This window comes from Varanus komodoensis, unplaced genomic scaffold (assembly GCF_004798865.1).
Source record: "Varanus komodoensis strain SLA01 unplaced genomic scaffold, ASM479886v1 scaffold118, whole genome shotgun sequence".
Classification (NCBI taxonomy): Eukaryota; Metazoa; Chordata; class Lepidosauria; order Squamata; family Varanidae; genus Varanus; species Varanus komodoensis.
This window is the reverse complement of record NW_025335339.1, coordinates 227,414-253,754: the sequence shown is the minus strand read 5'-3', so window position 1 is coordinate 253,754 and position 26,341 is coordinate 227,414. Positions and strand designations below refer to the sequence as shown.

At 51.5% G+C, this 26,341-nt stretch overlaps 2 protein-coding genes across 4 annotated transcripts in view; both read left to right on the top strand.

Moving 5' to 3' along the window:
- RSPO1 (R-spondin 1) overlaps window positions 1–26,341 on the top strand; it is a 28,952-nt gene that overhangs the window by 1,108 nt on the left and 1,503 nt on the right. The window contains exons 2-5 of the mRNA XM_044421325.1: window positions 1,465–1,656; window positions 2,713–2,862; window positions 4,387–4,575; window positions 24,727–24,732. Coding sequence (XP_044277260.1) covers window positions 1,465–1,656; window positions 2,713–2,862; window positions 4,387–4,575; window positions 24,727–24,732 — 537 coding nt within the window. The remainder of the gene's footprint in view (window positions 1–1,464; window positions 1,657–2,712; window positions 2,863–4,386; window positions 4,576–24,726; window positions 24,733–26,341) is intronic.
- Window positions 6,209–22,958, top strand: MTF1 (metal regulatory transcription factor 1). Of its 3 annotated transcripts, none has more exons than XM_044421336.1 (11): window positions 6,209–6,265; window positions 7,252–7,712; window positions 11,746–11,984; window positions 12,963–13,094; window positions 13,757–13,830; window positions 14,259–14,350; window positions 16,666–16,743; window positions 17,857–17,956; window positions 18,628–19,160; window positions 19,355–19,418; window positions 20,129–22,958. In XM_044421336.1, the coding sequence occupies exons 2-11, from the start codon at window positions 7,302–7,304 to the stop codon at window positions 20,560–20,562; spliced, it is 2,157 nt and encodes a 718-aa protein (XP_044277271.1). In that variant the 5' UTR covers window positions 6,209–6,265; window positions 7,252–7,301; the 3' UTR covers window positions 20,563–22,958. The 3 variants fall into 3 exon arrangements, with proteins under 3 accessions (XP_044277271.1, XP_044277269.1, XP_044277270.1); XM_044421334.1 differs by having other exon boundaries at window positions 14,259–14,392; XM_044421335.1 differs by lacking the exon at window positions 6,209–6,265 and adding an exon at window positions 6,489–6,532 and having other exon boundaries at window positions 14,259–14,392.

The following is a 26,341-nucleotide window of genomic DNA, read 5'->3' as shown; positions in this document are numbered from 1 at the left end:
GAGCCGGCTGGTGCCGGAGGTCAGACTAGATGGCCCGGGAGGCCCCTTCTGACTCGCTCTGTTTCTATGTTTCTAATTTCATACATGCGCTCCTTATCCAAGCACCCTTGTTCTGCCTCTAAGAAACCAGGGCTTTGGATTCACAGGAATGCTGAAGCACTTGCTTTGGAGAATGAAGAAATAATGTGTTTAAAGTGAAGTAAAAAAGAAAAAAGATGGAGTCTTGCTATAAACAAAAGTTGATGCTTGCACAATTAACTGGCATAAATAACCTGTGACAATTTGTTTAAAAATCAGGCTGAGTTGTCCATGATAATTGATACCAGAAAGCAGCACAGACCTAAGAGTGGATGTTTTTGTTGGCCCAGTTTAAGGGCCCAGAAGTGAGCCTGTCCCCAGATCTGGGCTTGTGCCACGTCTTGTGCTTCCAACAAAAAGATTTTGGAGAGGGAAGCCCGCCTGGAGGCTTAGTAGAGCAGAGTGGGGAGAGAGGAAGCCACTGCTTCGTCTTCGCTTTTCCTCTTGGGTTTTGCAAGGGCAATACCTCACATCTTCCAGACACCCAGTGCTTAGAGACCTGCGGGAAAAGGGCAGTTCCAGAGAGTCCCAACAAAGCTCCTCGCAGTGCTTTGCTTCTGACCATGGCTTGCCTTCCATGTGCAGTCAAAATCCTGTATTACTCATGGCCACAGCTGTGGGTGAAAGTGCTGCATTCCAGCCCTAGTCCATCTCAGGCTTCCCTCCAGGCTGTTGGAGGGTGGGATCCTATGTCAAGCTGCATATTGTTGCTAAGGGGAGGGTGAAAAGCTACCCACCCTGCATGGCTAGCCACTAGCTTGGGCTGAAATAACTGTTCCAGAATCTGAAGCAAACCATCCTCAGATTATGGCACATGGCAGCCTGAGGTTCCTCAATTCCAGGGTTGCATGGCATCCTGACAGCAGTCAGCCAACCTTGCTCAAAGGGCAGAGCTCAGCTAGGAACGGCATCCCTTGAATGCGAGGTATTTTGCCCTCTCTTCCAGAAATCACAGCCTTGTTCCCTGCATGCTGCCACAGCATGGAATGCAGAAATTCATCTCTAATAATGCCTCGGGCCACTGGCGGCTTGCACTCTGAAGATTCTGCCAGAGTGGCAGGTCTACAAGGAACGCTGCTCCATGGAATCTGCTCCAGCATGTGAGCTCAAAGCAGCCTTCCAGCTGCAGGCGACCAAAGGAAACATGGAGAGCAGCATCTGTGGTTAGGCTCTCTCCACAGATCTGAATTCACTGATTCTCTTCAACAAATAAAAAGGGCCAGTCTCTAAAGAGGGAAAGCACTTTAAAACTGGTTTCTTCTGGAAACCCACCAGCCACGGAGAGGGGCATTTCATTTCCTAGACATGCAACCCGGGGCTGCTTGTCATATCTGCAAGTTGACAGGGGCCCGCTCTGTCGTGTGCCTTTCTCTCTGCCTCTTCCAGTCAGCACGGAGAAGAGCCGGGGCTGTGCAAAGGGGTGTGACCTGTGCTCCGAGTTCAACGGGTGCCTCAGGTGCTCCCCCAAACTCTTCATCTTACTGGAGCGGAGCGACATCCGCCAGATCGGCATCTGCCTACCTTCCTGTCCACTGGGCTACTTTGACGTGCGCAATCCAGACATGAACAAGTGCATGAGTGAGTTTCTGGGGTGTGGGGAAGGAGGAGAAGCTCCAGAGCCCTGGGTTTGCAGCCGCCAGTCCCGCATTCTGATCAGCATTCCAGGCCCAGTCTTTTTTTGTGCTCCAGGCATGCTGCAAACACTAAATTCTAAGAAGGGACCACAGGTCATTGGCTTCCATCTCTAGCGGTCCTGTGTTTTCCCAACACTTCTTCCAACTATTTTCCTACCACAAAGACAACAGCAAGACAGAATTGTTGAACAAGCCTTTCTGATGGATAGCACAAGAAGTCCTCCATTTGGAAGCACCTTTAATATCTGCATATTATATTATATTACATTAATTATATTCTCTGCACAATTTCTGGTTTTTGGACAATTGACATTTATGCAGGTGTTAGCTATCTAAACTTCAGTTACTTTTAACTTACATAAAAGATGGATGTTGTAGCTCATTTGGAATGAAAAATATCAAAAAAATTCCCGAGTTCCTTCCAACAGGCTTTTCTGTAAAACAGGCAGAAAAAAATGCCCCATCATCATAGCAAGACCAGGATTCCAGGGTAAAAACACTGCTTTTTAAAAGGGGCAGTTTATAAGCTTCCAAGTGAATAGGCCAACGCGAAAATAAGAAAGGTGCCCACTGGATCCTGGGCTGGCCGTGCAGAGCTGAGGAAGCTCCTTTCCCAGGAGTTTCACATGGTTGCGACCACCAGTGGTTCAGATTCCATGCAGGCCGAGAGAGGAACCAGGGCAGGCGCAAGCAGAGGGCAAAGAGCGCGCGGACACGCCTCCTCCTGAACAAGCTAGAAAGGGGCACTTTGTCTGCCACCCCACGGTCCCCCCGACTGGCCAAACACGGTCCTCTAGACGTTTGTGTTGCTGTGGCAGATGATGTGCCAACCCTGTTTGGGTTGTATTTTCCTCTCCACCAAAATAATTAATGCAAGGCTTTTGTGGGGTCCTCTGAGTCATCCAGCAGCTGGGAAGCAGGGTTAGAGACTGGCAGGAAAAAATGCCTTGAAAGGGGCAGTTCGAGCTGCTTATTTTAATTTCTCTCCCAATGGACACAGAATGCAAAATTGACAACTGTGAGGACTGTTTCAGCCGAAACTTTTGCACGAAGTGTAAGGAAGGCCTGTACTTGCACAAAGGACGGTGCTATGCCACCTGCCCCGAGGGCTTCTCAGCTGCCAACAGCACAATGGAGTGCAGCAGCCCTGGTGAGTACCGGCGGGAGGTGGCCCGTGGCGCGTGCGTGTGCCCTCGTCGGCAGCTCTGGTCTGCTTGGCCAGGGAAGCCTGGGCCCACGATAGGATGCTTTTCTCGTGCTCCCCAGCACAGGGGGCTGCTGTAGCTTTCCCGTAAGACTTCCTGGACTCCTTTTACCAGGCGCACGGGCAACAGGAAAGCGCTTCAGTTCCATCCGTTGCAGCAGGCGGGTGTCTCCCCCTCTGGCTCTAGCACCTGGCCCCAGGTCAGACACATGTGAATTCTTAATGCATGTCATTCCAGAGAAGAGGAAGGTGCTGCTGGTAGGTGGAGGTGCTCATCCTGTTCTGGATGAGGTTTCACTTCCCATGAAGGACAGGGATAAACTGGCTCAGTAGTCTGCATGTAATCACTTCCAAGTGAGAATACTGCTCTGTGCTCTGTATGGGTCTGCCCTTGAAGACAGTCCAGCAGCTGCAGTTTATGCCAAATGCAGCACCCAGAACGATTCTGGGGCCCAGGTTTGAACATGTAACATCAGTCCTGGCCCACTTGCGTCAACTGCCTGCATGTTTTGGAGCCCAGTCCAAAGTGCTGGGGATTTTTTTATGTGGCTGGCTCAGAGCCAAGATCATGCCTGCCTGGCTTTTCCCTACTTTCTTCAATTTAAGCCGAAATTTGGCAACAGAAGCTGCTCATACACTACAATAATAGTCCGGAAGCCTCCCTGGGTTCCCCTGCGAGGGCATCTCGGAGGAGAGCAATGAGGGAGCAGCCTTCTCAGTGGGGCTCCCTGACTCTGGGAGTTCTCCTGTCGAGGTCTCCCTGGTGGCACTCCTGCTGTCCTTTGATGCCAGGTTCAGTCTCTGCTCCACCCTCTGCCAGGCATTTGGCAGGGCAGGGCAGGGCAGGGCAGCCTTTTAACTCATCCAGAGGTTTTTACTGTTGAGCCTTTAAAAGTTGCTTTGTGGCTTTTATTATGTTTTATAATGCATATTGTGCTGACCTTTTGTAAGCCACATGGCGATCTCTGGCTTTTGAGCAGTATAGGAACATGAACTCCTCATGAGATGACAGGGAAATGGACGTGTCAAAAGCTCTGGACAGTCCGATGGATGTGATGAGGGGCAGGGTGGTGGGGTGAGTGCTGGGCAGGGGATCTGGGCACTCTTGGGTTCTGGTCCCTGCTCAGCCTGGGGCTCTCTGAGTGACTTTGGGCTGTCGCAGGGTTGTCACAGGGCTGTCGTGAAGATAAATGCTGAGCCAGGGAACCTTGTAGGCTACCTCAAGTTCTTTGCAAGAGGACGGACAGCAGGATATAAATGTAATGCAATTAATACCAGTATCTGTTAGAATCAGGAATTTCACCAAACTGTGGAGAGCATGCTCGCCGCTTTTCAGAAAGCTCCAAATGTGTTCACTGAAGGACGAGGCTGTGGGAGAGCTCATTATCCATTAAATGTTCCGAAACACGGCAGGCAGAAGTGAGCAGCCAGTGAGATAGAGGCGCCTCACTTGTGCTCTTCTTTTGACAGCACACTGTGAAATGAGTGAGTGGGGCCCATGGGGGCCCTGCCTGAAGAGGCGGCGGCTGTGCGGCTTCCGGAGGGGCAGCGAAGAGCGTGCCCGGCGGGTCCTGCAGCTGCCTGCAGGGGAGACGTCGCTGTGTCCTGCCACCACGGAGCTCCGGAGGTGCACTGTGCAGAGGAGCCAGTGCCTGGAAGGTGAGCGAGGCCCTGGCCCGGCCCTTCCGCTGAGCAAAGCATCACGCCGATGAGTTCCTGGCTTATGTGTCTGCTTCTCCCCAAAGATAATTTAATCAGCTTTTAGAAACATTTCCATCCCCCATTTCTGCTTAAGAAAAATCACCCATGGCTGCTTGCTGTGCTTTCACAAAACGTATATTGAATGTACATCACAACCAGACAATGCAGAGGCAGCCAATGCACCCGATAAGCAAACAACCCCTTCGCTACCAGAAGTACAAAGTGCCACCTCATTTATCAAACAAATCAAAAGCCTGTCAGGCAAAAAAGAGCTTTAGATATCTGGGGAACATTGTCAGAGAAAAAACCTCCTCAGGGCAGCCATGGAAAAGGACACCTTTTCCAAGCAAGGGGATGTGTACATCATTCCCGTTTGCTGGCAGGGAAGCAATGCAACTCAACTCTGCTTCCAGGGATTGTTCACAGAACTCTCACTTGGTGTTGGATGGGCATTTGTACTCCGGAAAGCACGTGTGCATGGCCACCAGCCAAGAGCTCACTGACCACAGCTTTCTTCACCAATGCGAGTACATCCAAAGATGCCACTGCAGTGGCAAATGTGGAGAGACTGGTGTTTGCTTGTGTAGCCGAGTGTGCCAAAGCGTCAGAGACGTCACGGTGGGCTACAGTGGCCCCTTTGCAGGAGAAGGGAGGGCGCTTCCAGAAACCTGTCCAGCCCACCTGCTGCCATCGTCCTCCTGTCGCCTGTTGGCCCACCACTCATAGCTGGGCGGGTGTCATGGAAGCCGGCCGCGTCTTCTCCTTCTGGTCTGCTGTTCCAGTCAACTCAGGAAGGGTGTTGCTAGAGGACAGGCTGACACCTCATGGCCAAATGTTCTGAAAAAACACAAGGGGGACAGGGCTGGGGCACGCCAGGGACGCCTTTCAGCTTGGGCAGCCCGAGGGCATGGGCAAACCGCTCGCAGGGCCGAGGCCCACTCCCTCCGCTCCCGCTCCTCGCTTGCTCATCTGGCCTGGTGAAAGCTGCCAGATCACGGCCTCCGAGGTGGCCAGTGGCTCCTTGAGGTGCCGGCAGCTTTGGAAGCAGCAGCACAGCGATCCGACCATCATTTGGGGTATCCACGGCCTCGAGTCAAATCTGTCTGGTGCTGCCGGACCACAGTGGCCCTCCAGACCGGGTCTCCGGGTGGGGCTTCGGGGTGCACTGCGAAGGCGGGTCCGGCCCTCCCCGGAGAAGCAGCCTCGGGAGGTGGCGCTGGGGGAACTTTGGCGACACTCCGCGGCTGTCGGCTGCGGGGCGAAGGCTCCCTCCGGCCTGGGGGAAGCAGAGAGGCCTGGGCTGCGGGGGCACCGGCTGCAGCTCCCCCCACGTTTCCACCGGCGCGCGGACGCGACCGCTCCGGGAAGCCCCGAGGGCTGCTCTCGCGGCGGCGGGCGGCGGGCGAGCTCCACGAGGGGGCGCCCGGGCCCGCCTGGCCCCGCCTCTGGGGCGGAAGAGGCGGCCTCCCGGCGGCCAGAGCGCCAGGCGGAAGCGGAAGCGCGAGCCAGATGTCTGCGGGAGCCCGCGGAGGGAGCGGAGGCGCGGAGGCCGGATGACCGCGGGCGCCCGGGCTGCGTGTCGCGGCCGGCCGGCCGGGCGCCATGGCGCCGATGCGGGCCGGGTTCGGCGCGCCGCGGGGAGCAGCCGGTGAGGCGGGGCGGAGGCGCCGCGGGTGTGCCCGGCGGGGGCGGCCGGGACTGGCCCTGCCCTCGGGCCCCGCCGGTCGGGCCCTGGAGCGCGGATCCGCGTGGCCGGGGAGGGCCAGTCCCGCGGGAGGGCCGGCGGGGCAGCAAGCCGCCAGCCCCCCTCTGGCGGAGGCCGCGTCCGGCTTCCCCGCGCGGGGAGGCCGGTCTCCTTGTCCCTCGCTAGGTGTTTCGGCCTTGAGCTTCCATCAGCCCAGCACGCATATCCATGGTGAGGGGTGATGGGTTAGGGAGGCCAGAATTCCTGAAGAAGTTGCCCATCCGGCGGGGTGGTGGTGATGGTGCCCAGTCTTCCTGTCTAGCAGGGCCCTGCCCTGCCCACTGCGCTCCTGTTTGGCTCAGGTGATCTGCAGAAGGGGGCAAAACGGCGACAAGACTGAGATGTGCATATAGATTCTAGCCATGGTTTATGTTGCACGTGGGCCTTCGATACGAGATGCCCCATGGCTCTGATGTTTAATGCGGATTTGGAAGGCTTCTGTCACCTAGATGTGCACTGCTCGAAGTTTTGGGGTTGCAAAATCCCTGTGTGTTGTCATTACCTGAGCTGTCTTCTGTGTATCTGGAATAAGCTTTGAAGAAGAAAAAAACTTTCGATGTCAAGTGGCCCAGGGTAAAGGGGTAAACTTACAAACTTGAGTACAATAGCAGGTGAAAATTGGCATGACTATTTTTGTTTTGTTTTCATTATTTTTTTAAATGAATTTTGTATTATTCAGCAAGGTGTCCAAAGCAAATGTACAACAAGTAGAATAAAAGAAAATAACTTAAATCAAGTGAAGATTCAAAAATTAGAAAAATACAAGAAGTTCCTAGGACAGTAATGTGGAGCATCAACTGGAAAATAACAGTACTTATTGAATGATCAGGGTTTCTGCTTCACTTTGACCTGACTATCATAACTTTATGTTTTGTATTATTCTCTTACAGATGAGATGTCATGTGTTAATTCTGTGAGTCTACCTGAAATTTACTAAGCCATGGGGGAAAACAGTCCTGAGAATGTCATCTATTATGAAGTAGAGGAAGATGACTTGGCCCAGGATAATAAACTGTTGAGGTTTATTGACAAGAATGGCCTTGTTCCATCCTCACCCCGGACAGTGTATGACAGGACAACAGTTCTTATTGAACAAGACCAAGGGCCGCTGGAGGATGAGGATGAAGAAGGGCAGTGTGGGGATCACCTGCCTTTTCTCCCTGATAATCATGAGGACAGGTTTCATTTGATAGCTGACCATGAAGGAATGTCCCAGGGTTATGTGCAGCACATCATTTCTCCAGATCAGATTCATTTGACTATCAATCCTGGCTCAACTCCGATGCCTCGGAACATTGAAGGAGCCACTCTCACTCTGCAGTCGGAGTGCCCAGAGACGAAGCTCAAGGAAGTAAGTAAAGACTCTAATCTATGATTCCCTTTTTGGAGGACTCCTGTCTAGCTGTCTGAACCCCATTGTGCAATGGGTTGCTTTTTTATGCCTATGAGGTCTTTATAGCTATGAGGTCACTCTTGGATTTTGTCTTTATACTTAAGATGCATGAAAAAGTGAATGCATTCCTTGCTTGGTTTGAATTGATTCTTTGGGGCAATAGCTGCCGTCCCCTAAACTTGCATTTGCACCAAGAGAGGTAATGCCTGAGCTTCCAAGCTGATCCTAGATGTTTCCATATGTTTTTCTCCCAGACAGACTTATGAAATGCAAATTAAATTTTAGATTCTATACATTTTCAGGTCAAAGATGCATGATTATGTAATTTCAAAATGAAATGCAGAGCAGGCTTAAGATTTCCAATAATTCTGGGCAAAGGCCCTTATATCTTGGGGTTGGTATGGAACATTGCATTTTGTTGTATAGCAGACAAGATAGCAATGTCTGTTTCCTCCCATCCTTTGTCTGGGAAATCAGAAGTTTCCTCCCTTTCATCCAGTAGGAGTGTATTGATTTGAATCAGATGATTCCCAGCTTCTCTTGGCTTGCCCCAGGGCTCAGCTGAAAAGCTTCTCTGCCACCTTTTTAACGTTATGGACCAGCAAACTGGTTCCACTGGGTTCAAGTGGAGTCCATCCCTCCTGTACAGGCATGGTTTGTCCTACAATGTGCTCCAGTGCCCATCAAATCGCAAGCCGTCCTCTCTAGACCACCATCTCATCCATGCGTTGAGCCTCCTTGGCTGTGCTCCACCTTGTTGGCTGTGTGCATGGAAATGGTGCCATTTTGCAGAAAGCTGCTATGCAAAGTTTTGAGCAACAGGCTGGAGAAAGGGAGCCAGGGCAGTTGGAGATTTGTCGTGAGCAGTTTGCCTCATTCTTTGCAGAAAAAGTTGGTCAGATGCACCTTGACTTGGACTCCAACTTTGGGGCAGATAAGGTGGATGCAACCATGGCAGTGTCTTGCCCAGTTGGTTTGGTGCTTTTCAGTATCTTGTAGGAGGGGGCAGGATGCCTGGAGTGCTGAGGGCCAACATTTGTCATGCTTGAGCTTTGCCCATCCTGGTGAATTAAAACAGCCTGATTGTGCTGGGTCCTTTGGTAAAGGAAATGTTTGGTGCTACCTTGCTTGAAACAGTGGTAATATTAGGGCAGTTCTGGTAAGTTACAGGGCAGTCTCAGGTATGGTTTTCTTGGCCAAGGTGGCAGTTTTACAGCTGCAAAACCTTTGAATAGTACTGCTTATTTTGGCTGAGTTTAGTCCAGATATGGGAGTAAGAGTGCTTCATTGCCTTAGTGAATGTCTTTGCCAGAAGTGCCTATTCTGGCTGTTCAGGGTGCAGCCCTACTAGTTCTTCCAAACTTCTTGGGGGCTTTTTGACCATGATATTTTCCTGGACCGGCTGGTCTGGCTGGGTGCTCAGTTGCAGTGGTTCCAGTTCTTCCTGTTAGGTCATGCCCAGAACTGGGGGCTGCTGTTCAGCTCTGTGTCTGTTAATTCCACAGAGTTTTTTCCCCCAGTTCCTTGTGTTTTTTAACATCTACATTAATCTGTTGGAAGAGGTTATCTGAGCCGTGGAATGAGGTACTTATGAATGTTACCTAAGTTTCATAATGGTTTGGATCAGGCTGAACAGAGCTGAAATTAAACACTGGTTGGTGGATTGGGGCTGAGTGACACGTAGAGGATGCTGTATCAGAAGGCGCTGGCAAAGGAGCACTGTGGCCAGGTGGCGTTCTTGTTTGGGAGGCCCAGCCAATGAGCCCCTCTCTGTTTGGTCTCCTTTATTGTGCCTGATGGAGCAAAATGCTTAAGCAGAACTTTGTGATATGAATGAGCATCCTGGCCAGGGTAGATTTTACCTCTGAGTAAAAATTTGATTGAGCAAAAGATTACTTGAGACTCATGTGAAAATGTCTCAGATGCTCTGTGCCTGAGGAAGTATCAATGCTTGGCGTATGTTTCAGTTTATTTATTTTATTATTAAAACATTTTTATGCCGCCCCATTCGCCGAAGCCTCGGGGCAGCTCACATCAGTTGCTAGACCCAGACTTCCTCTGTGCTTCTGAGGGGCAGGGCAGAATTGTCATACAGTTTACTTTTATGAATAAGAGTAAATATTGTGTTACTTGACAGCACAATAACACACTAACATGTGATGTGTGTGGAGGGGTGGCATATTGTGGGTAGTGCACCTGTAATGGCATCTGATTACTCTCCAGACCCTTCCTAAACATGCCAGTTAGTGGAAGCAGTTTAACCTCAAGTGAAGGTTAAATTGCTTAGAAAAAGAAGCAGAGGGTGTTCTCAGAGGATTGTTTTGTTAGCCTTCTCAGGTGATAAAGCTTTGTCCAACTCAGAGTATTCTTGAGTGGGGGGTGTCCTTGCTCTCTAAGCACTTAGCAGGATGATACCCTTTGAATTCAAGCAGTAGAGTCAGTAGCTTTGAAATCCTAGAGACTAGGCAGCCACCCTCACACTTACGGCAGTGGGGCTGGGGCTCTTCCAAGTGCTGGTCACTTGGGCCTGGGGCATCCTGTCTGCATGGCTGATGTGGATACATGCGAGATGCAAGTGTGGAACCTCCAGAGCTGTGGTAGTTCTGATTCAGTCAGTTTTCCTGTTTGAGAAACATGTCAAATGCTAAGTGATTATGTGGATGGGAAGGTTCCAGAAAATTGTCCATTTCATAGCTTCATTCATACAATGAATAGATGACAATTCCAAATTAGGCCAGCTTGGTGATTTCGGAGTCACAATTAATGTGTTTCAGATCATTATTCTTAGCAAGTATATGGGACAGAACATACGGGCCACTGAAATACGTATCTATCTCATGGCTTTCCTTGGTGTGGCAACCTTTCAAGGACTTGAAGAGTGCTATCATCTCTTCCCTTGGTAATTCTCTCCTCCAAGCTAAATATGCCCAGTTCTTTCAGTCTTTCCTCTTAAGACTAAATGCTGACTGAATTTGCAGACAATACCAAAGGTGGGGGGGGCAGTGGCCACAACTGAGGAGCAGGAACTCTGGATCCGGAAGGATCTGGACAGACTATGGAAGTGGGCAGGAGGCAACAGGATGGCATTCAATGTGGATAAGTGCAAGGTCTTGCACTTGGGGCACAGGAATGGGTGTCATAAGTACAGGTTAGGGGACAGGTGGCTGGAGAGCAGCACTTGTGAAAGGGACCTCGGGGTACTTGTTGAAAGCAGGCTGAACATTTATTTATTATTTAATTTATTTAGAATATTTATATGCCATCCTTTTGCAATGCCTCAGGATGGCTTACATAAATAAATAAGATAGTAGTCTAAAACATAATACAAATAAATTCCAGATCCACCCTGGCTGCAGATTAAAACATATATAGCTAATATTAAAAGTTATAAAATATTGTTGAAATAAAAAGGTCTTAGCCTGGCGCCAAAAAACAAATAACAACGAATAACATGAGCCAGCAGTGTGACGTGGCAGTTAAGAAGGCAAACACCACCCTTAGATGTATAGTCAGAAGCGTGGCTCGCAGATCTAGGGTGGTGTTGATAGTTCTACACAGCTCTGGTGCGCCCACAACTGGAGCACTGCACCCAGTTCTGGGCTCCACATTACAGGAGAGACATATTTAGGTTAGAATTGGTTCAGCGCAGGGTCACAAGAATGGCAGGCGGGTTGGGAGGGATGACATATGAGGATACATTGAGGGAACTGGGTCTTTTCAGCCCGGAGAAGAGACTGTGAGGGGATCTTTATAGGCAAGTTAGGGGTTTTGAGAAGGCTGAATATGAGCACTGGACTGAGCTTTCCCATAGTTTGGCACAAACTGTTGCAAGACTGTTAATGTATGGGGAAGCGACTGGTGAGGGTCGCAGCACGTGCAGGGCCTCCGGTGTTTTCTCTTGCAGTAGCCTTGTGCAGTAGGTTGGGCTGGTAGGTTGGCTTGCCAGCATTCTGCCGATTGGATAACTGCATCGTGTTCTCCTGTCTAACAGGTCAAGCGCTACCAGTGCACATTTGAGGGCTGCCCTCGTACCTACAGCACTGCAGGCAACCTGCGCACCCATCAGAAGACACATCGGGGGGAATACACCTTTGTGTGCAACCAGGAGGGGTGTGGGAAAGCCTTCCTAACATCCTATAGCCTCAAAATCCATGTTCGAGTCCACACCAAGGAGAAACCTTTTGAGTGTGATGTTCAGGGCTGTGAAAAGGCCTTTAATACACTGTACAGGTAAGAGCGGAGCGTTCCATTCTTCCAGACTAGAAAGCTCTGCGCACCTCCCCCTTCCTCCCGCCCACCCCAGACAGAGAAATTTAGTGAGAATAGATTGTCCTTGCTAGAAACATCAAAATATAAACTTAAACTTAACAAACATTATTTTCAGGGGGGAAATTCATTCCTTTCCCTGTAAAAATTCCTCCACACATGTCTGTGTTTCTTAGCTGTTCTGAAATTCATTGTCTGAGGTGCAGCTTCCCCACCTCCCCTTCTGGGCTGTGGCTGTATTAAACTGCTGCAAAGGAGAGCCCATTTCATTGCCCAAAATCTGGGCCATTCTTCCCTGAAGTTCCTGTCATGCATGCCAACTCAGAGGAGTTGTTGGTGCACATGAGAGAGTAGGGTGCTCCCTGTGAGAATCAAGCTTCAGAGCAGGAAGATTTCTACCTGGTGCCCATTGTACAAACACCCCCCCACTCTCTGACTCTGACAGAGTTTTTCAGGCGGAGGAGACAGGCAGCTTTTCAGCAGAAGCTGATAACAGAATGAGGGCAGAGGGAGGTGACGTGGAAACGGCAGGACAAGATGGAGATAAAGACCTGGGAATGGGGAGGAGGAGGGAGAGAAGCTTGTCTGACCCTCCCAGGGAGGGGCGTCCCAGACGGTCACGAGTGTTTCGTAATCTGATCCCCCTCAGAAAGAGGGGACAGCGTCCCATTAACTTCATCATTACAAGCTCCTTTGTTGTTTCTTGGCTGCGTAGCTTTGAAGTTCCTTAGAATAAAAGATTTAAAGCTCTAACTGCCTGCTCCTGTGTGAGTGCGTGGGAAGAGTGCTCCAGCCACACGACAGTTCCTTAGCTTGGACTCCTGGTCCCAGATGGAGCCAGCCACTGCAGATGCCCTGAGGAGATCACACAATTGCCCTCCCAGGTGGGTCTTGGTCAGGAGGGGGCTGGCAGTAATGGAAACTCCGTGTTTCCACTTGCAGGTTGAAAGCCCACCAGAGGCTTCACACAGGGAAGACGTTTAACTGTGAATCAGAGGGTTGCAGCAAGTACTTCACTACACTCAGTGATCTGCGGAAACACATTCGGACCCACACAGGAGAGAAGCCATTCAGGTGAGTCTCCAGTGGGCAGGGCCTTGGGCCACTGGCCACATGCTGCGGTGTTGGACAACACCCGGGCTGCACCGTCCTTTGGACTGGAGCTCCGCTCAGGCACTTCTGGGAGCATAAACTGGCTCGTTTTGAGGCCCAGGCCCCTCTGTGGTCTTCCATAGCAAGGCCATGTGCTGAACGCACCCTAGCCTTTGACCCACCTAATTCCAAATCTTCTCATGCTGATTCCACAGTTTATCCACCTTTGAAAAAAGTTCTGGCTTGGCAGGTGTTACGTGACCTTAAAAACCCATAACCATGCAATGTTTTCCATTGCTCATGGCTAGAAATTCTACTGCTGGTAGCCTTTGCTAGTTGTTTGGGAGTCAACACTTCAACAGCACGGACAGGATTTTCCCTTCCTTCAAAACCTGAAAGGCACGGAGCCCCATCATGGATAGGCCCAGAGGTGTTGCCTTGGTCAGCCCCGAACTTTCTTAGCAAGCTGCATTGAGACTGTACTGGTCTCTTTGTTTCCTCGATTTCCTTTCTGATAACACTGCCTTTCCAGCAGAGATTTCTTCCACCCCAAGTCCGGATTGAGACCTGTTATAGTCCTGCTGCAGGAGGAAGCAAGAGGCATGATTTGAACAGTTTCTGCAACTGTCTTCTTTTCCTCGTAGGTGTGATCATGATGGCTGTGGGAAAGCTTTTGCTGCAAGCCATCACCTGAAGACACATGTCCGGACGCATACTGGTAAGGCACTGGGGACAGGTGATTCTTGAAATTCTTTTGTGACAGATCTATGGCCACAGGCATCTTGAGCACTGATAGATCTTGGGCCATGCTGGCTGGGAATGATGGGAGATGTAGACCAACACATCTGCAGGGTGCCCAGTTGGGGAAGGCAGATGCAGCCATATGACAGTGACGCAGAATTAAGGGCAAGTTAATGCTAAAAGTGGCTAAAAACAAGCACATGGCTCCTCATGTTGTGGGAGTCAGCTCAAGTGCACGAATGCAAGAGTGATGGAATCTGCTACACCAGGATCGCGTGAGTGAAGGGCCCAATTTCAGTCCCGTGCAGTGGGAACACAACTTGGCTACCACTGAAGCATCAGCTGAGCAATAAGGAATTCAGAAGCCGACGGACTAGTACAATACATGGACTTTTTCTGTTGCAGGTGAGAGACCCTTCTTCTGTCCCAGTAATGGTTGTGAGAAGGCCTTCAGCACACAATATAGCCTCAAGAGCCACATGAAGGGACATGAGAAGGTGCCCTCCTTTACTTTGCTCTCTAACAGCAGCCTCTCTGAGGTGGGTGCCTTCCTCTCCAGTGGAAAAGCAAGCAGCTTGGTCTGCACACTAGATCGCATGGGGTGTAGAGCCATCAATATCTCCAATATTGGGGGACACTGTTTAGATCTCCGCTCCCTCCCTCCCTCCCTCCCTCCCTCCCTCCCTTCCTTCCTTCCTTATTTATTTAAAGTAAGTATATTCTACCGTTCTGCACAAAAGCAGGCTGCTCTGGCAGAAGCAGGAGCTCCTCAGGCATTTTACAGGTGAAATTGGACAATGCAGAATGAGTATCCAGCACTGAGTAACTCTGCCACTGAAACAGAATAGGCCCAAACAATGCTTGCCAAATATTTGTGTGTAGTAATGAAGTAACTTTGTCATGCTGGGATTGGTGATACTACAGAAAGTTGAAAATAACACTTTGGATTTTAGGAAAGTTGGGTTTACTAAGCTCACAGAAATGCTCTCTAGGATTCTGTAGCTTGATAGGAGAAAGACTGAAGCTCCTGAAGGAGGACTTACTAAAGATAACAAGTAGTTCAAGGAGAAAGAAAAAAAATGGGAGGCCTCTAAAAAGCCCCTGGTTGCAAAAAAAAAAAAAAAGGCAAAACAAAACTCGCACAAATAGTGATGAGATAAAAATAAGAGAGGGTATTTATAGGAAGTAGAATGGAAGATCAGGTCAGCAAGGAAGGGTAAAGATGCATAGCTCAGGCTGGTAGACTCAGTGTTAAAAGAGCTAAAGTTCAGAACATGCAGGGTCTGTTGAAAAGGCTTTTCGGAAAGGAAACAAAAGGGTTAATGGGTGACAGAGAGAAGTCAGGGCAGCACAACTTCTGTCTTGCCTGCTGCCCAAAGGAGTACCATGTGCCATCCCAGAAAAGTATTGCAGTGAGGATTGCAGCGCTATGAGGATTTATAAGAATTCCTCGGGAAATGCCAAGCTCCCATAAATGAGCTCAAGTCTTTGGAGTAAGACGAGTTGCAGTATTGCGGGGAGGGGTGGCTGGCTGAAGAAATTTGGTGATGCATCCTTTGGAACACTCCCTCAGCTTTGAGAACCCCTAGAGAATGTGTAAGGTACAACAAGGCGGGAGCTGGCCACATACCTTCATGATGGGGGGATAGGAGGATCCTGGAAACTGACTTCTTATCAGTCAGTCTGGCTTCTATACTAGAGCAGGTCCTAGAATAGATGATAAAGCAGTCTTTCTGTAAGTATCTTAATAACCATGTCTTGATTAGTAGGACCTAGCGCAGATTTTTCAGGAATAGATTCTAACTTCTTTAAAAAAAGAAAAAAAAACCCCAAGTTGCTCACATTTTCTTATCTGCTGTGCTTTTGTGGAGGGAAATTCAGTCCCTTACTAGGCTAGCAGTTTGGTTTGAACCTTTAGAATGGAAAGTGTTTGCTTACCTGTGAACTGTGGCTGGAAGGACCGTTATACTCTGAGCCGGGGGTGGGGGGGAGTGTCAGGAAAGGCTGTAGTTGAGTGGCAGAGCCTCTGCCTTGCACACAGGAAGTCCCCCCTCATTCCCAGTAGAACGGGGTAACCTCTGCCTGCAGCCTGGAGAGTCGCTGCTGTCTGTCTGTGTTGACAGTTCTAGGCTACATGGAGCAAGGCAGGCCTGATTCTGAATGAGGCCGTGCCCTGTATTCACAGCAAAGGCAGAGTAAGCCTGGTAGGTTCTCCTTTCCCTCCTGCTTCGCTTTTGGTCTGGAATTCCTGCCAGTGTCTGTTAGCAATGATGAGAAAACAGACACAGACCCTCATCCTGTATCGGCATGCCTTCTGGTTTTCAGTTAATGGTTTGAACAATAGTAGTGAAACTTTAAGGCTTCCTAGTCAGTCATTTGAGTTGGTAACAAGGGTGGATGCTGGCCAGAGTAGGGAGGATCGGTATGATGGTGACTGATGCCGACCATTGTGCGTTCTTTTGGAAATCTGTAACTGACTTCTGTCATGCGGTTTTGGAGTTTCTTTCTGCTGCCGATTCCCATGTGTGGTGTTTCATAATTCATTATTTTTAAAGTGCCAGAAGAGGGATTTTGGCCTGAGTCTCTGATCACTCTCACTAACTGTTCCTAAATCATTCTGGTTCTCATCCTGCTTGTAATTCTGAGTTGAGCATGGGGACCTGCGACCTTCCCAGTACAGTTGGACTGCAGCTCATGATCTCTGACTGTCGTATATGTTGACTGAGGCTGATGGAAGTTGGAATCCAGCAGCATCTGGAACCCCACTTCGGCCCTTGTGGTCCACTAGTTAATGTATGGCCTCTCTCTGCAGGACACAAATCACTCGCTCTGCCTGAGTGACTTGAGCCTCATGTCCACCGATTCAGAACTGCGGGATAACTCGAATCCAGTAAGTATCTCTTACATTTGATTGCGGCGGCACCATCGGCAGTGCGGAGCATCGAGCTCATGGATCACAGTTTCTTTGGATAGTTACTTATTTCATTTTTATATTGCCCATTAGCTGAGGCTCTCTGGACTGTTAAAAAAAGTTTAAAAATACACACGCACAAAACAAAACTAATTTAAAACAAAACCATAATTGCAATTGCATCAGCATAGAAGCATAGCAGCAGTACAGAATAAAATGAAATATATAAAAACAGAGTAAAGAAGTTGAACTATGACAAAATGCTGGGAAAATATAAAGGTTTTCCCCTGGCATCAAAAAGAACACAAAGTGGGTGCCAGACACACCTCTTTGAGGAGCCCACGCTGCAACCACAATGGCCCTTCGGGTAGCCACCTCGCCTCACTTCCTTTGGAAACCTCTTGGAGAAGGACCCCGGAGATGACCTCGGGGCCTGGGCAGGCACACATGGGGAGAGGCAATCCTTCAGCTCACCTGCCTCCAAGCCGTTTAGGGCTCTAACTGTCAGTACTTGTGCCTTGAATCAGGCCCAGACTTCAAATGATGCAGCTGGAACAGGAGGGTTCTCATGACTTATTTCCCCTTAACAGTCTTGCTGCCTGGTTTTAGATCAGGTGAAGTATCCAGATCATTCTCAAGGCAGCCCCACATACAGAGCATCGCAGTGAGAGGCTGCTAGAGCACGGATAACTGCTTAGGTAGGGTTGTGGTTGGTGTATCAGCATAAGCTGATAAAAGGTACTTCATGCCACTGAGTCCACTTGTGGCTCAAGTGACAACTCTGGGTGCAGGAGCCCCCCAAAACCATGAACCTTGCTCTTTAGTGGGAGTGCGATCCCATCCAGAACAGGTTGGATGTCACTCAACTGGACACCCACTGTCAGCATCTCCATCTTGCCTGGAGTGAGTCCTCATCCAGTGATGCTCCCCATCTCAGCAGTTAATTTCTGATGAAGGCAAGCCAGCTTCTTCCATCTCTATGCGCTCCAGAAGGAAAGGCTGCTCTTGGTGGGCCTGTCTGAGGCCTCGTGGCACTGGCGCTGAGTGAAGGCACCAGCAGCTGACTGCATGCCTCGCTGCTTCTCTTCCCAGATGCACGGACAAGACCTGAGCACGATCTCACCAGCCAGCATCTTTGAGTCGATGTTCCAGAGCCCAGAAGCCACAAATCAGGAGGACCCACAGCACACAGGTATAAGACTGCTGTTCCTCTTTGGCTTGCTGTTGATCATCACTCATCCTGGAAACAGCAGTGACCCTGAGGGCTTGGCAAGCCATCCCAGAGCTTAAGAACTGGGGGTCCTGCGGGCTTTTGCTGCCATTTGGGCAGGGTTGTATGGCTGGAGGAAGCCATGCCCAGAAGCTAAAGAAGAAAGGGCATGGTGGCTTCAGTTCAGTCTGTGCCCAAAATCCCTGCTACCTCTCTGGGGGTGCATGCTCCATCATGCTGTGACTTGCTAGCCTGTGGTTGTGAAGTGATGCGTTCCATGGTAGCGCCGAGCAGGAGGGGAGAGCCTGCAGGGTTACGAGAGAAAGGCCCACGGGGTATTTCCCAGGGTGTTCATCTGGGAGAGCTGCTTCTTGTCTGTTTGGCCTCCTTGAGAAAGCGTGCCTTGGAGAAAAGCACAGCGACTGCGCGACTCATTCTGCCTGGTGCTGTGCCCTGCCCCATCAGAGCCCAGAAGGTGAGAGTGGTGTCTGGCAGGGCAGGCCGGGTCTGTGCCGCAGGGCCCTTGCCTTCTTGTGCAGCGCAGACCTGCTTGGAATTGCTGTCCAGGGCAGCACTGGGACAGGCCCTGGACCACAGCTGAACCCAGGAGCCCAGTCCCGGTCTGGTTCCTCACTGTGCTGCTTGTTTGGCAGATGCCTTGATGGACGACTTTGATGGCGATGTGGACCCAACTCCTGCCGTCCAGCCCCCCGCAGCAGAAGCAGCCGCTCTGCCCTTGCCGCTCGTTCTGCAGCTCGGCATCTCTGAGCCACCTCCCCCAGCACCACCCGCTGCGTCTGCCGGGACTCAGCCGGCAGCATACGGGGCCTCTGCCGCTGTCCTGCAGCCCCCAGAAGCGTCTGCTTCCAGCAGCACGCTCTTTGCAGCCAGTCGCCAGGGCTTTCTGCAGCCCGTGCAGGCCACCCCACAGCCTGCTGGAGCTGGGCGCTCTGTGGCAGCGGGCACCAGCCCTGGGCAGGCAGCGGGGGGCGCTGCTGAGGTCCTGCCCAGCGGGGCTCAGCCTGGGCCCGCCCGAGGGAGCTCAGTGCTTGCTGGCAGCCCGGCCATCACCATCGCCCCGTCGCAGGGCACAGCCATTCTCCAGTCTGGCATTGTGATGGGAGAGCAGAACCTGCAGTGGCTCCTGAACGGGGCCGCCAGGACAGCCCAGAGCCCGGAGCAGAGGGTGAGCAGCGCCCCCTGCCCTTTTCGGTGCCAGCGTGCATGAAGGGGGCCAGGTGATCTGCCGGGGGAGCTGGCTGTGCTCCTGCAAAGTCTGTGGGGCAAGCTGTGGGACAGTTACCAGGGCGGGTGGGGGGGGGGGGCTCTGCCTTGCTTTCTGGAGGGCTGATGTGCTGATTTCTTTTCCTCTCCTTGAAGCCACCAGCTCCAGTGGTGGAGAAAGTCTTCTTTACAACTGCCCTGCCTGTTGCTGGTAATGCAGGTAGGTAATAAAACCTGGGATCATTTCCTGCCCTCCCCTCGTGGGGCACTGGATGGGATGGCACTCTCACTGGCCTGGCCTGGCCTGGCCTGGCGCTTGCCCTGGACCGGGGCTGCAAGATCCATTGTGAGCGGGGGAAACTTGCCCTTAGCTCACTTTTCGTCATGTGTTGCTGCTTAACACAGAGGAGTAGTAGGAACTCTCCTCCCCACAGCTGCTCTCTGAGTGAAAGCAGGTGAAATCCATCACCTTCCGATGCTCTTGATTAGTGTGTGCCTTCCTTTCTACAAGTGCCTAGCAGGTGCGGTCAGTGAGAGGCTAGTGAAGAAAAGGTGAGAACACCCTTTCAGGGTGAGCCTTTAGGAAGAGCAAGGGCACAGAGTTTCGCTTGCCTCTGCCTGTTAGACGGATACTCAGCGAAGCATCCCACAGCATGGCTGGGGCAGCGGGGCTTCCGCAACCTGGGTGGCTTCCATGCCTCCGAACAAGGGAGGCTTGTGGCGCTCACCTGGCTGTTCTGTAGCAGGAGCCCCGCTGCTGCCTTGGCTAGGTCTGGGTGGGCTGCTGCTGCAGGGAGTGAGGGAACTTTCTCCCTCTGCAGACAGGCCAGCAGCCTTTCTGCCGCTGAGCCCTCCCCAGCTGCTGCCGATGTGGTGGAGCAGAGAGGCGGCTGGCCCTGCCCCAGCACTGATGGGGCTGTTTGTCTGCAGGGAGCGCCGTGCAGCAGATTGGCCTGAGTGTGCCTGTGATCATCATCAAGCAGGAAGAGGCTTGCCAGTGCCAGTGTGCCTGCCGGGACTTGAGCAAGGACAAAGCAGGCGGCGGCGGTGGCGGCAGCAACTGTTCCTCACGTGGCCCCAAGACTCTGCCAGGAGCGTCTGGGCCTCAGCCACAAGCCTTCCCTGTTGTCGTGGCCACCAGCACCTCCTCTGCTGCTGCCCTTTCATCAGCATTGCCTGCTCCTCGCAAGCAGAGCACTCTGGCGGGGAACCCGTCAGACTTGCAGAACCAGTCCCTAAGTGCCATGGATGTCTCAGACTTTCTCTCCCTTCAGCGCCCTGGGATCACCTCCCCTCTGACCCCCATTGAAGCCCTCCTGCAAGGGGAGGAAGAGCTTGCCCTGGGCAGCAGCTTCCCCAAGTGAGGCCCTCCTCGCTGGCCCAAGGGGCTGGACAAGCAAGAGCCTGATGCTCCCTGGAAGCTGGGTCCTCTTCCTAGCAGGTGAGGCCGGCCCGTCGGGAGAAGGACAAGCGCCGTCCGGACGGCTGGGCTGCACTCCCGGGTCACTTCTGCCCTTTACGGCTTGAGCACAGGGATCGGAGTCACCTAGAGCAGCTTCTGAGGGCCGGCTGCTCACCTGTTCGCTGCACCTTGCTTGGTGGTAGTGGAGGTGGGCAGCCGTGCTAGAGGTGTGTTCCCGCTCCCGCGGATGTCTTCACTTCTAAGTGTGCACTATTTGTATTCTTGCGATGGAGGGAGGGGAGCTGCTTAAGTGCTAAGAACAAAGCGGCCAGGTGCCTTTCCTTGTAAAGGCAGCTGCACTTTGCAATGAGGGGAGGGAGTCCCCTCCAGGGCCAGAGAGAGGTGGACAGCAGGCCCCGCCAGGGTTCGTCTTCCTGCTTGTGCTTCCTGGGCTGGGAAGGAAAGTTAGGCGCACCCTTTCTTCAGAGTTTGCACATGCAGAGGTGGAGTTGCTCCATCACCGCTGCTTTTGTAGTGTCCTGCTTGGCAGAAGACTCCCTCTGTCTCGGCAGAGCAGTGCTGTGGGTGCTTACACGAGTTCAAGGGCTCAGAATTTGCACTGTTTGGGCCTTCCCAGAACCACATGCCCAGCGCAGCCGCTGGTGGCACGAAAAGGCACCCATGCAATCTCCATGCTGGTCAGGTGGAGCTTCTCCTGCCACATAAGCAATCCTGCCCGCTCTGGCAAAGTGCACACCTCACACTTGCTAAGTCCTGTGGTTGCTTCCTCCTGGCCATACCTGCAGGACCACTTCTCTCCTTTGCAAAGAGCTTGCGCTTGGCCCACCAGGCCTCCCACGTGTTCCAAAGCCTTCCTCTTTTTTCTGCCCTCAGTGTGCTGCAGTGGAAAATGCATCCTTTTGTATCTTCTAACTTACTCAGGGTGAAATCCTAACACAGACTCTCCTCCATCCTGTAAGGATTTGATAAATCTCCTTTGTAATGTTTTAGTGATCTACTATTGTTACTTTTAAGGAAGAGATGCCGCACATCTGCTGTCCAGAGTTGTTGGACTCCAGCTTCTGAAAATCACAACCAAAATTGCCAGTGGCTTGGGATTGTGGGAGTTGCAACCCCACCCCCACCCACCCCTCCAAAGGACACCAGGTTGGGAAGGCTTTGCTGCATGGTGGCCTTCCACCCGGCTGGGATTCGCCCCGTCCCTCGTTCTAAGGCAGCTACTGGAGAGTCTTTGTTCATGGTTGGGCTTGGTGCTTGTCTATAGGCAGTGGCTTTGAGGAAGCTTCTTGCATGCACAGGTGAGCTGGGTGGCAGAGGTGGTGCGCCCAGGTGTCAGCAAGGGCAGGAGCAGGAGAGGGCAGAGCTTGGGCTGGGAACTCCAGGCTGGTCTGCCTGACACACTCGGAACACAAGGCCAAGAAGGGGTGTGTCCCCGGCACTGCTGTAAGTGGATGCCCGTGCTCCCTGGGTGCGCCTCTCTCTGTAGCCACTCTGTTACCTTGGCAGAGAGTAGGAGGCTCTGCCTGGAAAGGAACGGAAGCGGAGCCACTGAAAGTAGCCTGCTCTGTGGCGCAGCAGCTGCTGCGCGTGAACGAGCTCTCACCTGGTTCTCTCCCGGAGGGCTGCGTGCCTTGGCAGAGAGCAGGACAGGCCACGAGGAAGGTGTTTCAAGGCCCATTTGGCAGTTTTCATTTCTGCTCCTGATGCTATTCACTGAGTTGGACACAACCAGGGCATCGTGAGGCTTCTTCTCGTGTGCAGAAGGCATTGGCATAGCCGGAGGTGGTCCTTGGTTGGGCATGGAGATGCTCCACGCAGGATAGCTGGGAAAGGGTGCCGGTCGCCAAGGCAATTGTTCCAGAAGTGCAGGAGCCCAGCAGAACAGGGCCTCTGGGCGCCCCCACCCTGCTCTGCTTGGGCTCGGGTTGGGGGATGGGGCTGTGGTCGGCAGCCACAACGTGGAGAGCAACTGGCGACTTCCTTATGGCCCAGAAGGAGACACACTGAGGTGGATGTTTGCGACATTTTCCGGGAGTTGCTGCTGCTGGAGTCAGGAAGGGAAGTATTTTGCGAGGGCTGCTCCATTGACACTAACATGCTGGGCTTTAAATGCACTTTAGTTCTCTTTAAGCCAACTGCTGCAATTTCATTTGTAAATAACGTTTCACAAAGTTTGTTAGGGCGTTATTGCTGCCCACCTCCTTTTTGCTCTGAGTAAAAGTTAAAGTGGGTGTGCAAAAAGAAGAGCACTTAACCTCAGTGCAATATGTGTAGCTACAAATGGTGTCCACATGTGCTGTGTGTGTGTGTGTGTGTGTGTGTGTGTGTGTGTGTGTGTGTGTGAGAGAGAGAGAGAGAGAGAGAGAGAGAGAGAGAGAGAGAGAGAGAGAGAGAGAGAGAGAGAGAGAGAGAGAGAGAGAGACTGTCTGCCTGACAGAGTGGATAGTAGAACCACCTCAGTTGTGTACTCTGCCCCTTCCAACTTGCACATCTTTGAGCAAATATCCAGTCTATGCAAAAGATCATTAGGAGCCTTGAGCTGCATGAAATCAGGTTAGTCACTCATTTTTGCAACACTGTCGGTCACGGCTCAGAGCCAGTAGTTGCTTGTCCCAGCTGGCTTCCTCTTCTGAACACCCTGCCGAAGGAAAGGCATGCTGGGGCGTGTGTGTGGGGAGGCACAGGGTAGACCGGTTGCCCGTTGACTATATGCAGCACCTTCTAAAATGGATCTTTCTGGGCTTCTGGATATCACATTCCGGCCTTATTCTGCATTTCAGATGGACCCCCTTCTCTTCTCTCTCTTCCTGCTAGAACATGCTAATAGTTAAGTTGTGGATGCAAATAATTGGACAAAGGTAGCTGCTCTTCAGGAACTGAGACATGGGGAGACAGCAACTCAACAGGTGCTTCCATTTGCAAAGGTCGTTCTGCCAGGAGTCAGGTGTCGCGTGGGGTAACTTTTCCAACTGGGGCGTCCTTCTCAAAATAGTGTCTCTAGTTGTGTTTTGAATATGCATCCCAAGCAGTTGGGGAGAGGGCTGGCCTTTCCGCTTCTGCAGTGTTTCTTGTTTCTTGAATTTTGAACTCTGGTTCTGCACTGAGAAATGCCAAGGAAACTGGATATTTATGTAGGGCATGTGTGTCTGGGTACGTTTGCAGAAATGAGTGGAAATGGTGTGTAACCCACATGATGCTTTTCGTGGCATGTACGCCCGCCAAAAATGGTTTCTATGCAGTGGACACTTTTAAGAAAATGCAGTTTGTACTTTCATTGTTGTTAACGCATAGACGTTTTAGGTTTTTGTCACCCCCCGCCACCCCGGTTAAAGCCCAGGGAGATGTTGTTTTGTTTTGCAGGTTTCTAATTGAACGTGTTTCTTCCTGTGCTCTGCAGTCTTCTCTTTCCAAATTCTAAGACATTGAAGCTGTATACTTGGGGAGCAGCAAGCACTGCTGTTCCCCCAGTAATGGTCTGGAATGATAGGTGGAGACAGATGTTAAGGTTCCACTGGGTATCTGATAAAGGATTGAACCCACCCCTTTCCTACTTTGGACTAGTTTGAGGAATACCAGGAGATGGGTATCATGCATTACCCTCGAAAGGAAGCAGAATGGGCTTGTGGATATGTCTGCTCTCACTGGGCAGAGAGGTGTTACCAGCTATTGAAAACGCAGCATGGAATGGAGGACTGCAGGGGAAGATCTCTGGGGTGAGAGAGGTATTTTCAAACGCCTCCATCACCACCATCACCTTCTCATAGAGGTATATGGTTAGCCCCTGTCATAGGGAGGTGGAGACCCCCAGAGGCTTTCAGATAATTTTGCCAAGTGCCTTTCTGGCTCCCTCCCCCAGCCTGGACCATGAGCTTGAGCACCTGCTGTCCTCTGTGACAACACATGACTTGCCATGGCAGAGCTCCAAGAGGCCTGGTGCCCAGCCTCCTGTCATTGCCTGGGTCTCCAGAGGCACACTAGGAGCAACCGAGAGACAATTCGAAGTTGCGAGTTTCTCAGGAGTACGTGTGTTGTGTTTAAGCAAATCTAATTTAATTTTGAAAGATGGGAACAAATGTCCTTGCATTGAGTGATGTGAAGATGTTAGTTACAGGTACAGTACTTCCAAAGGAAGAGCCTCTCCAAACCCCAGAAGCATAAACAGGAATTTGTATTTTTGAAGAATGTAAAATGTGAAATAACAGTGTTTGCTTAACTGCTCCATTTTGTATAAAATATTGTACTTTGAAAATACCTGCAAGGAAGTGGAAATTAATTTTTTAATTGAAAGCAATATAATGCCAATGGGTTCTAATTAAATGCTTATTTAAATCTGGTGCCTTTGGGTGGAATAATTTCCGAGACAACAGGAACTATGAAGGGAAGGCTGCAGTTTAGTGGCAGAACATCTGCTTTGCGTACAAAGGGCCCCAGGGTTAGGGAAGGAGCTCTGTGAAACCCTGCAGAGCCTTCAGTGCAGGCACTGCTCAGGCTCATGATCCGACACTCCTGAGGCAGCTTCCTGGTGCAGGCGATTCCTGGTGCTGGCGAACCTCCAGACGATTTCTCGATGCTGGGAGAACAGGGAGCAAATGGGAAATACGGTTCAAGGTAACCAGGAGGGGGTGCGCCGTGTGGGCCCATCGTGCAGCTGCTGAGACAGCAGAAAACAGAAGTTTTGTCCAAATGAGAAAATCCGTTTTCACTGTGGATGACCCTGAATGGATGCCTGTGCCTTGTCTTATATTTTCAGGAAGTCTGAGGAACAAGGGCAGAGTGGTGGTGAAGGATGTAGTTCTTGATCTTCGTGACAAGTTAGTGACTTGATCTTACTGACAATTCATCACTGGGCCCAGACAGTCTTTGTCCCAGAGTCCTTAAAGATTCAATAGTGAAATGGTTGAACTCAAGTCCCAAAAATCGGCTCCTGTATCACAAGCCTGGAGAATGGACAGTGTGACACCATTTTTAAGGGATAAGGAGCAGGATCCAGGCCATTTAGCATACCAATAATTTCAAATAAATTGGTGGGAAGCATTACTAGAGCTGAAATTAGCGTGTAGAAAGGCAAGCCCTGCTAGAAAAGAATCAACATGGCTTCTGTAAAGGAAAAGTCCTGCCTTGTTAACCTTTTAGAGTTCCTGGAGAGTTGATAGTGATGGGAAGTGATGGACACTACAAGGTCCAACTGCCTTTGGCAAAGCCTGGCACCAAAGGTTCCGAGCAACTTTAGCAGTCATGGATCTTAATAGGAAGCGGAATGGTAAATTCTCTCCGGAGCAGAGAGAGAGATTTGTATTGGGAATATGCTTTTGTCATCTGGAAACGGAAGTGAAGAGTGGTCACGCGTATGGGTGACACCCGAGCGGCCAAGGAGCGTCAAACAACGGCGATCTCTCGATGCCGGGCAACGGGGAGCAAATGGGAAATACGGTTCCAGGTAACCGGGAGGGGGTGCGCCGTGTGGGCCCATCGCGCAGCTTGCCCCGAAACGGGGAGGCTCCGGGAGCCGCAGAGCGCGCCTGGCCTCGAGGCCGCGGCAGGGCTGGGCAGGGGGGCGCCCACCCCCGCTTGGGAAAGGCGCGCGCCGCGGAGGCAGCCGCTGCGCCTGCGCCGCGCGAACTTCCGGCCGGGGCCGGCGCGCGCCTGCGCGGGGGCCGGGCGTCGCGCTGCGCGCGCCTAGCATAGCGTCACGTCCTCGCGCCGGAAGCGGCGGCGCATGC